Source organism: Fomitopsis serialis (assembly GCF_022376445.1).
Source record: "Fomitopsis serialis strain Sig1Antser10 chromosome Unknown B0H18scaffold_67, whole genome shotgun sequence".
Classification (NCBI taxonomy): domain Eukaryota; kingdom Fungi; phylum Basidiomycota; class Agaricomycetes; order Polyporales; family Fomitopsidaceae; genus Fomitopsis; species Fomitopsis serialis.
The window spans coordinates 17640-32599 of record NW_025955027.1 but is presented as its reverse complement, the minus strand read 5'-3'; the positions used below and the strand labels follow the sequence as shown (position 1 = coordinate 32599).

General features: G+C 55.9%; 3 protein-coding genes across 3 annotated transcripts; 1 reads left to right on the top strand and 2 right to left on the bottom strand.

Moving 5' to 3' along the window:
* Positions 1–63: 63 nt before the first annotated feature.
* B0H18DRAFT_936500 (uncharacterized protein) lies at positions 64–6671 on the bottom strand (the record flags this gene model as incomplete). Its single annotated transcript, XM_048041803.1, has 19 exons — positions 64–393; positions 451–602; positions 664–771; positions 829–960; positions 1025–1108; positions 1175–1282; positions 1352–1689; positions 2511–3150; positions 3207–3392; positions 3462–4052; positions 4110–4468; positions 4531–4822; positions 4889–5114; positions 5182–5443; positions 5497–5602; positions 5665–5934; positions 6009–6242; positions 6311–6401; positions 6484–6671. 19 exons carry the CDS (start codon positions 6669–6671, stop codon positions 156–158), a joined length of 4605 nt encoding a protein of 1534 aa, XP_047890269.1. The 3' UTR covers positions 64–155.
* A 719-nt stretch (positions 6672–7390) lies between these two features.
* B0H18DRAFT_956977 (uncharacterized protein) lies at positions 7391–8273 on the bottom strand (the record flags this gene model as incomplete). The annotated part of the gene is made up of 4 exons (XM_048042527.1): positions 7391–7487; positions 7541–7790; positions 7846–7979; positions 8239–8273. The coding sequence occupies 4 exons, from the start codon at positions 8271–8273 to the stop codon at positions 7391–7393; spliced, it is 516 nt and encodes a 171-aa protein (XP_047890268.1).
* Positions 8274–8592: 319 nt separating this feature from the next.
* On the top strand, positions 8593–10091 carry B0H18DRAFT_1121823 (uncharacterized protein; the record flags this gene model as incomplete). The annotated part of the gene is made up of 3 exons (XM_048034411.1): positions 8593–8789; positions 9869–9957; positions 10015–10091. The coding sequence occupies 3 exons, from the start codon at positions 8593–8595 to the stop codon at positions 10089–10091; spliced, it is 363 nt and encodes a 120-aa protein (XP_047890267.1).
* Positions 10092–14960: the final 4869 nt, after the last annotated feature.

Below are 14960 nucleotides of genomic sequence, written 5' to 3'. Positions count from 1 at the left end.
TTTTGCTTTCAGGATGCAGTACCCGCTTCAAGGATGCATCGATACAATAGTAAGATGCCATGGCTCAATGAGTATCTGCTCTTTGATTGATAATTGGAAACATGTAATCCGAGTCCGTACGATTACTGTGGCCACTCGCAGCGAGCCACAATGCCTTACGCCGGCCCAGCGTCCTCGTCGAGCTCCATCTCATTGTCGGCGTAATTCTCTTCATCGGCAGGTTCAGAAACCGTGGCTCCAGCCGCCGACAAATTGACTTCCATGCGGCTGGCCGAGTTAGATACATTCCGTTGGATTTCGGTGAGTTGCACCGCAATGTACGACACGTGAAGAGCTGGGCTCGACTTCATGGGGTATTGGATTTGGTCCGCGGTCAATATCGACCTAAAAAATCTGTTGCGCGTCGAGAACTCAGTATGGACCAGAACATTCTCATATGTGGACACTCACCCGTTGATCGCCAGCTGTCGGGCGCTCTCGGGCGTGATGTGCTTGTAAGCCTTACGAATGTCGTCCAAGGCGAGATCAACGTGATCCCAGAACGAGACCTTGGTCTCAGGATCCACGGTCACTCTGGCCTTGAATTGCGGGACGCATGCGCGCTGTCAAACAATGCTCGTCAAAACACTGATCAATCATCCAGAAGTTTGTGATGATACTCACAAGGAAAGCAAAACGGCCCCAATGTTCTGAAGTGGGCTTGAGATCGTACGTCATCAACGACTTGGTGAGTTGGTAGATGTCCTTCTTGTTCCTGACAGACAATTCAAGCTGAGACCGAATGTTGTCAGTACAGGTAAAATGGTGCCGCGGTATTGTCACACGCACCGCATTCTTCATATTGTTCCTCAAGCTGGCAAGCTCCTTCGAGAATGCTGTCCGGATTGAACTCCACTCTGAGGGGTCGTTTCTGCTACCGGGAGTAAGATAGAGGATACCAAGGTTTTCGGAAACCCAGTCCTAATATTGGGTGTTCAATCGGTGAGTACTACTAGTAGTGTCGAGTCACGGAGGTCATACGTACCAATACATGATTCAGTAGTCCCGCGAGATATGCAGCGATAGAGGGCGCGAGTAGGAACGCAGCGGAGATCTGCCTGGTACGTTGCTGTGGCATATGATTCATTCAGTCTGGCACTGACCTCGTTGATACTACAGGCCCAGGCCAACGTACCGTGAACGTCGGGTGACGAATGATCATCCTGAGGTATCGCTTGAGAGTGTCATTCACAATCTGATAGTTCTGGATCTTGAGGTCAATCAACATCTCTGGATAGGTCAGCTAAGAAAACATCCGACGTCAGGGAATGCAAATGACAAGGTACGGGGGTGCGGAATGAAAGAGTATTACCAGACCAAAGGCGAGCACTTCTTTGATTTGTTCTTCGTCCAACCCACCCTGACGAGCCCTCTGTTCGATCCATGTACGTGACAGAGAGGTCGGCGGAAGAAATGCGCTACCGAGGCCCGAGGAAGTGCCACGACTCTGCGGTATAATGGGGACTGCAGCGGGAGGCGGCGTGATGTTCTCAGGGTGACTGCCGAGGCCGCCACCTGGCAGCGGTGCTGAGGCTGTCGTCATCCATGGGCCACCGTGACTGTCAGCTGGATTTCCAGTTGCGGCTGTGAAGTACGAAGTGGTGAGTGGCATGTGTTCCATTATTGAAACCGTAGGACTGACGAGAAATACTACCCGATGCCAGTCCCAATGGCGATCCCTCACGCCTTGCTGCCTGCCCTCCATGGTCATTTCCCGGAAGGAGGCCTTGAAATGACTGGTCCCCCATCCCACCGACCGAGTGAACAGGTGGAGTGCTTGGCCCCGCCTGTTGCGTCTCGGCGGTTGCGGGTGTAGGCGCTGACTGCCAGGCTGAATTAAGGTTGAATCTGGCGAATAGCAAGGCACGCGAGTCGGCAGGAGTGCTCATAGCTGTGGACGGTCTGGCGACACAATTCAGAGATGTGGGAGTCGGGCAAGGAGGGAGGGGTCAGGCCGCGCAAGCTCTCTCGACAACGGTCGCCACTTGGCCCCCGAAAAAAAGGCACAACTTGCAATCGGCCCGTGCGCCGGGTCCGCAACCTCAACTGCCGGTCAAGAACGAAGGTGATCTTGCCACTCGAGTGTCCGTCGAAGCAAAGCAATGCACTGAATATTTAATATAGATTCTCGTGGTCATGACTCGACAGCGCTGTGTAACATACAAACAAAGCCCTGGACACCTGTGATAATATACTGGAGATGATGAATGTACACTCATTTGAACAGAGACTGAAGTTCGGCATCCCGCGCGAGCGTCGCGTCGCTCGTAGGTGCATTCCTCCGACGCTTGCGGGCAGGGGCCGTTGGCGGTACATCTCCGGTGGGCAGCGGCTCAGGCAACTGAGGACTGGTTGTTGCCTGCGAGGAGCTCGTAGCTGCATGATTGAGTAGATTTGGTGAGTTTGCTGAAGCCGAGAACTTGAATGATGCCTCTCACCAGGGGGCTGATGGCGGTCAGCGACTTGTCTACTGGGTGCGATGATCTCGCCCTGCGTTCCACGAGCATTGCGCCCACGTTGCGCCGCGTTTCCACGCCCACGCCCACGTCCACGGGCACGAGCATTCGATGGTGGTTCTGGTCGTCGCTGTCGAGGGCCTCGCGGTGCGAGAGCTGCGTCAAGGGTGAGGGAGATTGAGTCCAAGTCCATACTGGCATCCATTGAAGACGATTGAGGTACTGGGGCATGAGCAGGAGCGGCATCGAGATCAGTTTGTGTGACCACATTGTCGGCATCCTCATCCTCCAAGGCAATATCGAGGAGTCCAGCGCCACTGAGAGCATCTTCAGCGCGTTTCTGAGCAGCTGCATCCTTGGCAAGCTGCTTCTGGAGCTTTTGGTCACGTAGGGATTCGGCGGCTTGGCGTAGGAGGCTGTCTCGATCTGCAAATGAAAGGGTCACGTCCAGGAGGACGGCCGGGAGAGCCGCCCGAAGATACTTTTGATTATGCAATGAGTGCATGTTGACAATGAAGTCAACGGTATCATGGTGGGTGACGGCGCGAGACAATTGGTCTGTCGCCTCGCGCTCCTGTCTCCGAGGCTGGTTGTTAGTATCCGTGCATCCATGGAGGTTGCAGTCGTGCTGAACATTGATAGCACAGATGACATCCTGTAGAAGCATGCTGATCAGCGCCACAATGAAGAGATGATGAGCGAGTGAAGCACTTCAGGGTTTAACAGCGCCATCTCGCTGTCACGGTGGATGAGGGGCATTTTGAGAAGCGGATGGAGCGCCAAATCCAGTCGTGATTTGCGAACAAGGATACCGATGATGCGTGCTTGACCATCTGTCTGTGTGCGTGAGAGAATCTCAGTTATTGATGCGAACGTCAAGGCCGAATCTTGTGCTTCCTGTGCGAGGCAATTCATTACATGGAGTGAGAACGGACGGCATTCGACCTTCTATGGAGAACTTACTACTGATCCGTGGCGTACAAGAACTTCGCTGCCTATGGGTGCTGTGTCGCCCGTCAAGGTAACGATCGCATTGGCCGTCTCCCAAGAGCCGGGTGCTGGCTCTTGGAATCCCGCGCGACCGGCTTTTGTTGCAGCCCACGACGCTGCGACACGCTTCTCCTGACGACTTGTCCGAGTGGGAAAAGTGAGTGCGCCCGGTGTACGAGGCTCGGGAGTGTCTACACCAAGGAGGCGACGGTCAATCTGGTCGTTCTGGATATGTTCGCGCACTGAAGGACTGGCGCAAACCCATTGGCTCGTGTGCTTGTCAAACCAGAATCCGCCAGTAACCATGTGGCGACATCTATCCTGGTTTGCGAAGGCTGTCGCGATATCACGACTAGGAGCCTGTCGATTGCTGTGAATTGAACATAAGCGGAAAATGCGGTTGAACGACTCGTAACGCTCAGTCGAGAAAAGGAGAGCCGGCCCGAAGCGTTCGACAGCAGCCGGGAGATGGAGAAGAATGTGGAGTTTGTTCTTGAGTGTCAGAAGGCTTGGGCTAAGGACAGCAGCGTGATCGATGAGGTCTTGAATCGTCGTCTGAAGCATGTTCTATGCCATGCCTTCATCAGTGAGCTGTCAAACAATTATTGATTGGCAGCAACACACGGTGTATTCCCTCATGTCAGTGATCTCGGTCTCCCATATCAGTGCCGTGAGACGTCCGAGTGTCAGCCAGGCATCGAGAAGTCTTTGTTCAACCAATCCGCAGATGGCAAACGACATGACTTGGCTCAGGGTCTTGAAGTGCTTCCCGATGAGAGACCCGCGATACCGGCACATGTAGTCGGCCATGATATTGGGGATGTTCAATCCCGACTGCGCGAGCGAGCCCAATCGCGCCTGAAAAGTCCCGAGTTTGCCTTGTTTCTCCAGGATCCACACCGTCTGGCTCCAGAAGTACTTGACTGCACCTAGAAGATGGGTGTGCAATGCCTCGACGGGCGTGTCCTGGTGCACGTCGAAACCTATGACACATCACAACTGTCAGTACAGACAGATGGAATGAATATGGTTCAGATGGCGTCACCTTCCATTCGGAGGAGCGGATTGATAACAGTCAAGTCCTTCCGCTTCAACAGCTCCTCGTACAGGTGCTTGTTCACGGCCTCGGGGCTCAGAGCCTTCCGCTGTGGTGTTGACTTGCGCAGGGCCTTCCCAATTGCCACAAGACGATTGATCACGGGCATTGCAAACGAGTCCTTCACGCCACTAGATGAGATTGATTCCTTCAGGGCTTTGTCAGCGGCAGCGTGCGTCGCGTCTACAAGCTGTTGGAGGACGGCCTGCTGAGTCTCTTCCACTGTTCGTGGACGTCCTATCTGTCGCGTATCAATACACCATGTGTCCATAAGCCCTCGGACGTCGTGTGATAAAGTGTGACTCACCTTTGTTAGACTAGGAAATCCCTCATTGGACTGTTTGAACTCTTGACTGCCGCCAACGTGGCACGTGCGACAGAAGAAGTTACCCTTCAGCCCGATGTGGCTACAGAGTTCCGCTTGCATTGGGTTGTCGCCGGGCAGAAATAGTAACCACGGCCGAATCAGGATGTGTCGTTCCTTGACGGAGTCCCAGACGCGGATCGCGCCCAGTTCGGACTCATAGATACCTCTGTGGGTGTACCATTCAGCTGCCTGCAGCGACCCTCGACAGCAAGAAGCAATGATCTTACCGCAACTCATCGCACACTGCTGAGATGATCTCCATCGGTGAGGCATGCGGTGAAGTGGCCACGAATCGTATGTTGCAGTCTCGCTCAAGTTCAGCCCGGGGTAATGAACCGTTCGACAGATAGCAGGAGTAGTGGACGTTCCATTGCTTCGTGCTGTTCCCAGACACATCGTCTATGAAGACCACGATAGGCGGGCACTCCCACTCGAGCCCTTGTGCCCTCTCGCGGTTTGGGTTTGGCATTTTCGTGGCATGGTGAGCACTCTGGGCTGTATATTCTCAATTACACCTCAGAGACGATCAGGTGCTTCAAGCTACATACGTGCGAAAAGATTCCTCTTTGCATTGCTTGCTTCTATTTCTGGCCAGGATGCGTCAAAGAGGTCGCAGTTCTTGAACTCTCGGTTATCAGAGACGACCAGGCCGTTCTGATATCAGTTCAATGCATGTCAGTTAATGATCGAGATTCCACTAATGATGTCCGACCGACCTCTGTTGATTGCGCAACAAGACCGAGAGACCAAGGATTACCCTCCAACTCGAAGAACCGTTGAGGTAAGAACCATGTTCCGTCACTACAATAGACCAGCTCATGAACGTAGAAATCCTTCCGATGGATACGGACCATTGGTGTCAGGAGATCATCAGGCACGTCGACGAGCCACTTCTTCGTCTGCCAGACCTCGGTGATTGGCTTTCCATTGGGCACGAACTCCGGGAGCAGGTGCATCTTACGTCTCGTCTCTGGATGCGCATAGTCCTGATACAGTCATCGCACAGAGCCAGGTTCAGCACGAGGATTGTACCATTGGTCATGATGCCATAGCACTGTACCTTTGACAACGCAGCCGCAATCTTGTTGGTATAGAAAATGTTCCCGGAGTCTGTTTTTACTTTGGCGGTCGGATTTCCCACAGCCGCGAGAGCCTCATCCTGGAATTTGTCGACGCGATGTAAAGATGGGACATCCTTCGCTCCGAGGGACTTCCCCCACGCCAGAATTGCCTCCTTTTGTTGACGAGAGAAACGCATTCGTGGTGAGCTAAAGAGAATGTCGGTCTTCATCATCTGTAGAATGAGTAGTAGATGAGCACAGTGAGCGCGACTGATACATGAAACTTGGATTAGATGCCTACGCTCTTGTTGGGATATGGGAAGTACGACAAATCCGGGTTGGTACTTGCGCCATGCGAGGTCCCAAAGATAGAGTCCGAGATATCCTGTGCACTGTCGGGGTCCACTGTCGCATACAGAACCCAAGCCGCCGGTTAATTGTCAGAGCCAAGCATTTGCAAAAACCTAGTGGTACACACATATCAATCGCTCATTATCGCCTGACAAATCTAAATCGTCCATATGCGGCGGGAGCTCCTCCTCGAGCGGGTCTGGATTCATGAGACCGGCTCCCATGAGGACATCCTCAAGACTCAGGCCGGCGCCGCCCCCATAAGCCTCGCCAGCTGTGAAGTTGACTCGGCCTGCCAGCGCGTCTTGCATTTCGGGAGGTATGGCAGGCGCAGACGACCCCGAGCCTGACGCGACTCGGAGGTGGTCACTTGCACCTTGAAGCCAGGGGACCTCAAAGCCGGCACCAGAATCAACCTGCGAGGCTGGTGCCTGCGGGTGAACATCAATGTCGAAGGCTGCCTCATCATACCACTCGTCGACACGAGCTTGGAATGGGTTCACTGGAGCTGGTTGTGGACCCGGCACGGCTTGAGTTTGTGAACGGAGCAGGGCAGCGACCGCGTTCTGGTGACCCTTCGTCTTTTCGTGCTCACGGAGATGCGGTGCCGTTGCCCAGCTCGCATGCGGACAGAGTTTACACCGGCCATGTTGCCCATCAAGCTCAAAATCTATGAGCGAGTCATGGCATGATGGTCAGCTCTCGTGAATGAAGAACGCAGGACTCACCTTGGCGACGAGTGAACCCAGACATCAATATATGCACGAGTGAGGAAGAAAGAGCAGACAAGAGACCTGTGAGTGCAAGCAGTCAAGGGTCGCTGCGCGTCGGCGCGAAGTCATATATTTCCATTAATGGCCATACAAAATAACGTCGATCATGTCACTCTGGAACCTCGCTCGATAATAGTACGTTTGATTCGGAAACAATAATTGCGAGGGTCTGTAATCGTAATGGCGACGGCACGTATGTAGTACAGCATGGAGGCAGTTTGGCCCTCGGAACGCCAGGCGGACTCGCATACTGAGCCTCAGTAGCTGCCTTCGCGCCGTGCCCTCTTTCTTCCCTGTTCGACCTTGACATCTGATCTTCCAGATCCATATCCGTGCGAGGTCGTGCCGCCACATCTGTAGACAATATTAGTGTGCATGTCAAGTATCAGGGAAGGGTTTCTACGAACCCTTCGCCAACGGACACGCCATCACGATGGACCACTGGCGATGGTTCCCGGACGGCCTGAGATTGTTGCTCCGGGTCGAGCCTCAACACATCGATAATGTTCTGGAGCCTATTGAGCTCGTCTCTCTGGTAATGGTTGAGCTCGCGAATGATCTTGAGATTTTGGTGTGCGAGCTTCAGTTCGCTGCAGCAGTCGCAGCAGTTCGCGATGCCACTCTCGTCCGGAACGTCCTTGCCGCACACGACTGGCTCTGCATTGTGATTCGTTAGACCTATTAGTTGCGAGGTAGAAAAGATTTGACATACCATCGTCCTCGTCATCTGCGCCATCCCTATTAAGGCTTTCTGTCTCTGCGCGTGCCGACTCCTCTGCTACTAGGACGCGGATGTGTTGTGAATCGCTCGTTTGCGAGTCGAGCGCGCCGCCGTGGGCAAGTTGCCTGTGAGAACCAGGTCAATAGACACGAACTGATAACGATGGGGTATTGCCAATGTATAACGCGACGAGAGCTGCCGTACCTAGTGGTACTTCGGCGAGCAACAACCGCCGCCCTCCTCGGTTGCTTGACATGGCGAGGAGAGTCAGGGTGAACCTGAGGGATGATCTGCGAAGGTATGAACTCATCGTCAGAGGAGGCCATCCTCCCCGGGAGTGATTGTGTGTGCGGTATCGACGCTCAACGAACTGTGAGCACTCACCTGGACTCGACGTTCCCTCGCGATGTCGGGCACATGACTGATTTGAGCAATGAAAGAACCTCACCGAGAAGGACATTAACAAGAGGCACGATCGACATCCTTAGGGCCTCAGGCAGACAATGGAGCGAGGTTGGGCGGGGACATCGATGGCATGTCAGGACGACGCGCAATCCATGTCCATGAGACGCCGCCACGATATATACGCTGATATCAATCTCACACGTAATCTACATCGATCGAATGTCGGTGAGATAGTCGCTCAACATTGTCCTCTCCCAACGTTCATCCGACCTCCTGGGTCACCCGGTGGTGTACTGCGCGACGAAGCATGCGGTGATTGGGTTCAGCAAGAGCATGGCGCTGGAGCTGGGGCCGAAGGGCGTGCGGACCAACGTCGTCGCGCCTGGATATATCGATACGCCGACGAACTCGGGCGTGGTCAAGGGCGGGGAGGACGTGATGCGAATGGAGGACGGCAACAGCCTCGGTCGACTCGGGACTCCCGAAGAGATCGCGGACGTGGTAGCTTTCTTGATGAGCGAGGAAGCGAGGTACATGCATCAGGAAAAAACCCTCCCGTGAATGCGCCATAATGCACTGTTATTCTGCGGAATAGACAGTAATGACGTATGTTCCCGAGTTTTTTGAGAATAGCTTTTGTTAGCTAGTCCCCTCTCTTTCCAGTACGAATGCATAAGTAATATGGTGCATTCCGGAGCATGATCCGCTATTACTGTCTCATTGACTCGTAGTATTTTGCTAGTAGCATATTCCCTCGATGCTATGACAGACTTTACAGTTGATTGACAGCACGAATTGAGATTGAGCAACATTCAATTCATTGGGTGATACACTACGGAGCACAAAGACGCAAGGGTACTATACAGGCAGTACTGGGAATGGTATGTGATTACGTCTCGATTGTTCGAATCTACTCATCGGGTATATCATGCCAGTCCTATAAAGGCAAGGGCTGCGAATGAAGTAGCATGAGCTGTGCATACTAGTGACGAAACTACTAACCGGGTATTAGACGAACTCGCCCACATGCGCATACGACTCGGCGGCAGGCTCACAATCATGCGTAATGTCGATTCATCGACGTGTTCGGTGTGCGCGATGCTGAGAACACGTGAGGTAGCTTGTATCTGGTCGTGGCTTCGAACATCGCTGACACAGGCCTGCTACAGAGCTTCCTCTACTATCGGCTGCGTCATCCACGCAAGGAACATCCGGATTGCCAGGCCTCTCGAGGACGCGGAGGGCGGCTGCGTGGAGCGTTGCGCACCAACAAGCAGGCAGGTTCGCAGCCAGGCGGGCCATCATCGTTGCAATGGTTGGGCGACGAGAGCGAGCGTCCGTGCGAGTGGAGCATCGCACACGTGGCAGTACTAGTAGAGCCATTTGGCAGACGCGGCGAGAAGGATGGAGAGGAGGAAGATGTGAGCAGTGTGTCGGTCCGACTCGGGCCAGCTCTGGACTGTAGGCACTCACTCCGTGAACGGATCAGATGCGTACATCGTAGGCGAGCGAGACAGGCAAGATGACAGTACCTTGCCCACACAAGTTGGTACACGACAGTAGAGCCCCTGTATGCCAGCATGCAAGATTCACGTATACATGTCAGCAGGATTAAGACGGACAAAATGTTCTACGCACAACTTGTTGGACTGGAGCCCCATGTGGAGTCTACGCAGCAGCTAGCTGAGAGCGAGCGAGGTAAGGGCACGAGCGGCGATGCGTAGCACATCTGTGGTGCTCAACTGGGAGTGGTAGGAGGCCGTTCTGCATGGCAACAGCAGCTATGGGGTGGCATTTACTTGATGGAGGTTGGAGCGGCAGCGTGCGAGTAACGTGAATGTGGGCGGGTAGTTGACTCGACAGTTGACAGAACGTTGAGTACTGAGTACTGAGCAAGTGGACGCTCGAGAGTCGACGTGGCGTTGTAGCGACGTGGTCGATCAAGATCAAGTTTAGGGCAGGTCGTAATCTGACTCTGCGTAGTGGCGCCGTGTCTCTTGTCTCTGCTAGTCTCTTCCTCGCGATCCTCAACGCCCGATGTAGTACTACGCAACAAGCCCGCTGACTTGACAGTAGACGGATGCGCGGGAGGATACGTGGCTCAGGAGCCTCGCGAAAGGATGAGCACATGGTACGTACCTGCTGTCCATTTCACGACAATCTGTCTGCCCTTCCAGCCCCGCATCCCAACGCAATCCCAATGCGCGTCGTGCTCAGACGGCAGCTCGGGTACACCGTCGGCGTTCATCGGATACTCCAGCATGATCAAAGATCACAGCCCACGTCGTGCTGTACCGCGCTGGGACAGCTAACCATGACAGTCGGTACGTCCCTGTTGGTGTGTGTGTACCCGTTCTGACAACCATTGGCAGCCCGTGACCTCGATCCCCCGCGCGCATTTGCAGAGCAAACGCCTCCGAGCACTGTTGCCCGGTACGTGACGGTCACAGAGGTCTCCCTCTCCCTCTCGCACTCCTTATCTCTGCTGACTCCTCTGCACGCCACCGTCTCAGCTCCCTCGCCCTGCCCATCACCCGGCCCGTGCCTCAGAAGCAGGCCACGCATCGCGTCACGGTCAGAATGTACCTTCAAAAAGGTCAGTGCGTGTGCTTCCGTTGTGACCACTAACCTCGTCGTGTCCGCACTTTTGGTAGTCAGCTCAAACGCGCGTCGCAGCCCATTTCGAATAGGTGAGTGAACACACGAGCCTGTTGGTACTGAGGTGGACGGGCAGACAGCACATTATTTAGTGTGTCTAACACGTTACCAACGTCAAAACCGGAGTGAGATTCGGTCGTTTCGAACGTTGACCCGGAGGCCGACCGGAGCAAGCAGTCGGTCGATGTAAGCGTTCCGGCCGGTGTTGCCGCAGCATACTGCGAACGTGGCGACCGCCCGGGATGCATGGTTGCACAGACACATCGGAGTAGCTGCGGCCGGACATTAGCATTGCTCATGTGAAACCCGGGTGTGCTATGCCCAACGTTGGGAGCGTTCCGGCCGGCCATCTATGTAGCCCTGCGGCCGTACCCGGGCTCGCAGGGTGCACTCGGCCCGACGTTTCCAACGTTCCGGCCGGCCATCTATGTAGCCCTGCGGCCGTACCCGGGCTCGCAGGGTGCACTCGGCCCGACGTCTCCAACGTTCCGGCCGGCCATCTATGTAGCCCTGCGGCCGTACCCGGGCTCGCAGGGTGCACTCGGCCCGACGTCTCCAACGTTCCGGCCGGCCATCTAGTACCCTGCGGCCGTACCCGGGCTCGCAGGGTGCACTCGGCCCGACGTTTCCAACGTTCCGGCCGGCCATCTAGTGCCCTGCGGCCGTACCCGGGCTCGCAGGGTGCACTCGGCCCGACGTCTCCAACGTTCCGGCCGGCCATCTATGTAGCCCTGCGGCCGTACCCGGGCTCGCAGGGTGCACTCGGCCCGACGTTCCAACGTTCCGGCCGGCCATCTATGTAGCCCTGCGGCCGTACCCGGGCTCGCAGGGTGCACTCGGCCCGACGTCTCCAACGTTCCGGCCGGTCAGTTTGAGACCATGCAGCCGGCCATTTGAACTGGGTGCTCTGCATTCATTGGTACCAGGCGAAGGCTTTATTGTGACCCACGCCAGCATAGCATTCAGGTGCACTACGAATAACTAATACACGTGTGAAGACTAGACCCATCACCCCGAGTGACCCCTCGCCTGATAGTATTCGACCACCCAGTCAATGGCACGATTGTTCCGATTGTTAGCTGCCTGAAGCGCGTTGAGGGCGTCAATGCGGGCCATGATGATCGCCTTCTCAGCCTGAAGCTCGGCAACTCTTGTCGGTGTGGAACCCGTGAACGCTGGGCCGGGAACTGAGTATGCAAAGAGTTAGTAAATAAGGAATCAGGGCCGTGGAAACTAACAGTACAGTTTGGCGGCCAGTCTACGGCGGGGTGACTGTCTGCCTCCCACAGGTTATTTCCATAATCATACCGGTCAGTCATTGTAACCGAGAATGTGAAAAAGGGATCTTGTTCCCTGCCAAGCAACATCGCCTCGTCGTGGAATCGATATGCTATAAACACGATGTCATCAGACTTGACACAGAGCTGTCATGAAGTCCTGATGCACGCCGAAGCCTACCCCGCCGTCCGGGCGAGTGTATTGCCTTCTGCAGGGACACGCAGCTTACCCGGCACGCAGTGCCGGGACCCAGGCCACGCAGAACTGCCCGTTGAAAAGGTCACTCACCATTCTCGTCCCTGTTCGCAATCGACTCCGTAATGTCTGAAGACTGGGTACAAAAATGAGCATATGTCTGACATAGTGCGATAACCACGTACCGAGGCCCTGAGCTGGCTGTCTTCCAACACAGTTGGATCCGGAGCCCCGCTAGGTGCGTGGGCGATCTCGCGACCCGGCTGCTCCCTCTCAAGCGCGGGGTGCGCCATGCCATCGGGCTTCGATGCCTGCCCATAGGTGATCAATCGCGCCGCCCGGCCGCCTGCCATAGTCGTGTTGTCCCGAGTCAACGATGGCCCAACGAACCCATCGGGCCGAGGTGCCTTCAGCATGCGAGGGCGTGGACGAGGCTTGGTGGACACAGCGGGCGGCGGCTTGCGATTTGTGCTGCCTGCGAGGATTTGGCTGCCGTCGTCCACGATCTCCACGTCGGAATCGTTGACCGTGATTCCACGGGCCGGCTTCGTGTGGCCCACAACCATAACGTCCGGGTCACTCCTCCCTACCCCGGGCTCGGTGGATGCGGCTTGGCCTCCGGCAACAGCGGGCTGGCGAGGCGGCGCACTGTTGCCCGAACGTCCCGACATCTTTTCGTTTCCCGAGTCAAAGCCTGGTAAGTGCCGACCAACTCACGTAGCACGAAACACATACCTCCGGCCTCCTCCTGAAGGGCAGTCCCCATTTTCCAATCTTGACAAAGGCCTCGGTAGCCGCGCGCGCCGGGGGTTGATTTGCCTAGAGCGTGGTGCGATCAAAGTCATGAGGAAAGGAAAGTTATGCACAGGCCATGCAAGCCGGAACGTCGCGTACCTGACTTGCGTCATGTCGACTTTCGGGGCGTGGCAGTGCCTGCGAAACGCCCGCATCCACCGTATCCGTTTCCGACGGAGTAACCCGTGTCGTGGTTGGCTGAGCGATCGCGTTGATTAGTGTGAGGATTTGCTAACGTACCAGAGTATCAGCACTCACCGAAGTTCTGACACGCTTGACTGGGGCCTGCTGTAACTCCCCGGCATCCGCGAGATCCGTCTCGCGCCGGACAGACTGAGCTCGGTCCTGCATACACGTCGGTCAGTGTTAGAGGAACGAAACAAAGGGACTTACATTTCGGGCGGGGCATGCGAGCCCTTACGCTTCATTGGGACATTAAACCCTCCTGGCCGAACACGGTAGTTCCCGTCTTGGCATCCCCGGTGCCGTGCTAGGGGTCTGCGTCCTGAGATTGACTGTGCTCTGTCTCGCCGAGTAGCACAAAGGACTGTCAGTGCAACTCAGGAAGACATCGGAAACATCGGCTTACCTCAGGCTGAACAGCCCCGTCTTCCACAGCGGATAGTGGCGCGCCACATCGGGCTGGGTGCCGGCGCCAGTGATATTCTTGATGCCGGATGCGGCTGGACTGGCAGAATCTGGCCGGAGTAGTCAGTACGTGCCCCGACAAATGCAGAACAACGGTACCTTGTGCAGACATCAATCCAAGGTGGATGGACCTGGTAGAGAATGGAATGCAACAACAAGGCGACGCGCCATCACGATGTTCATCTTCGGGTAAATTTCCCGCGGCCCGCCGGGTGCACGTGACCGTCGGTGTTGGATTTCGCGATCGGTGTGGCTTCGCGTCGCTTGTCTCTTGCTTTCATCACCTTCTGTCTCCCCGCCCCGTCCTCGCAACTCCGTCCACTCTGCTTTGTTCTGCTCGCCCGAACCATGTCGACGAAATGCCATCGCCGCCGCCGCCGCCGCCGCCGACCCGGCCTACGAGCCCGAGCCTCCGGTCACGGCAATGAGGCCGGGACAAATGGCCGCGTACCTACAGGAGCAACCGAGCGTCTCTGAAACTCCTTGGAGGCCGCCTGGTTGAGGTGGACGAAGAGGAGGAGCTGTTGGAAGGATCGTAAGTATTCACAGCATACTTTGGGCACCGGCCGGTGGTGTTGACATTCGACTTTGCAGATGGAACCCCTGGTGAACTCGTGGTAAGTATAATCCATATCACGCATGGTCGAAGCGATGCTGACCGTATTCTACAGCGCGAGGTCATGTTCGAGATCGCCTTGGCCTGGTCGCAGGAACAGGATCCCGAGGACCGTCCGGTGATCCCTTGGTGCTCCTGTCGGCCATCGTGGAGCTCAACATCGTCGACGCGGAGGGGGTCCCGGTGAGGCTCTCGCTCATTCGTCCGGACGACGACCGCCTGCCGACTGCGAGTGGTACAACCCACTCGCAGTGACGGGATTGTATTCCCCGCGTGGCTCGAGGAATGCAACCGCGGGACCATCCCGCCAGGGCCCAGCCGTACGCTTCCAGGAGCTTGCGGGAAACGACTCGGATGGCGAGGAGGAGGTGCCGGTGCAGGACGACCGCATGGAGATCGATGACGAGGAACCGACGCAATCCCGGCGGAAGGGGAAGAAGCCCGCAACGAAGAAGCGTCAGCGGTCCACGACCCCGCCGAGATCCGGAAGGGAAAACAGCGTGCGCGCCGG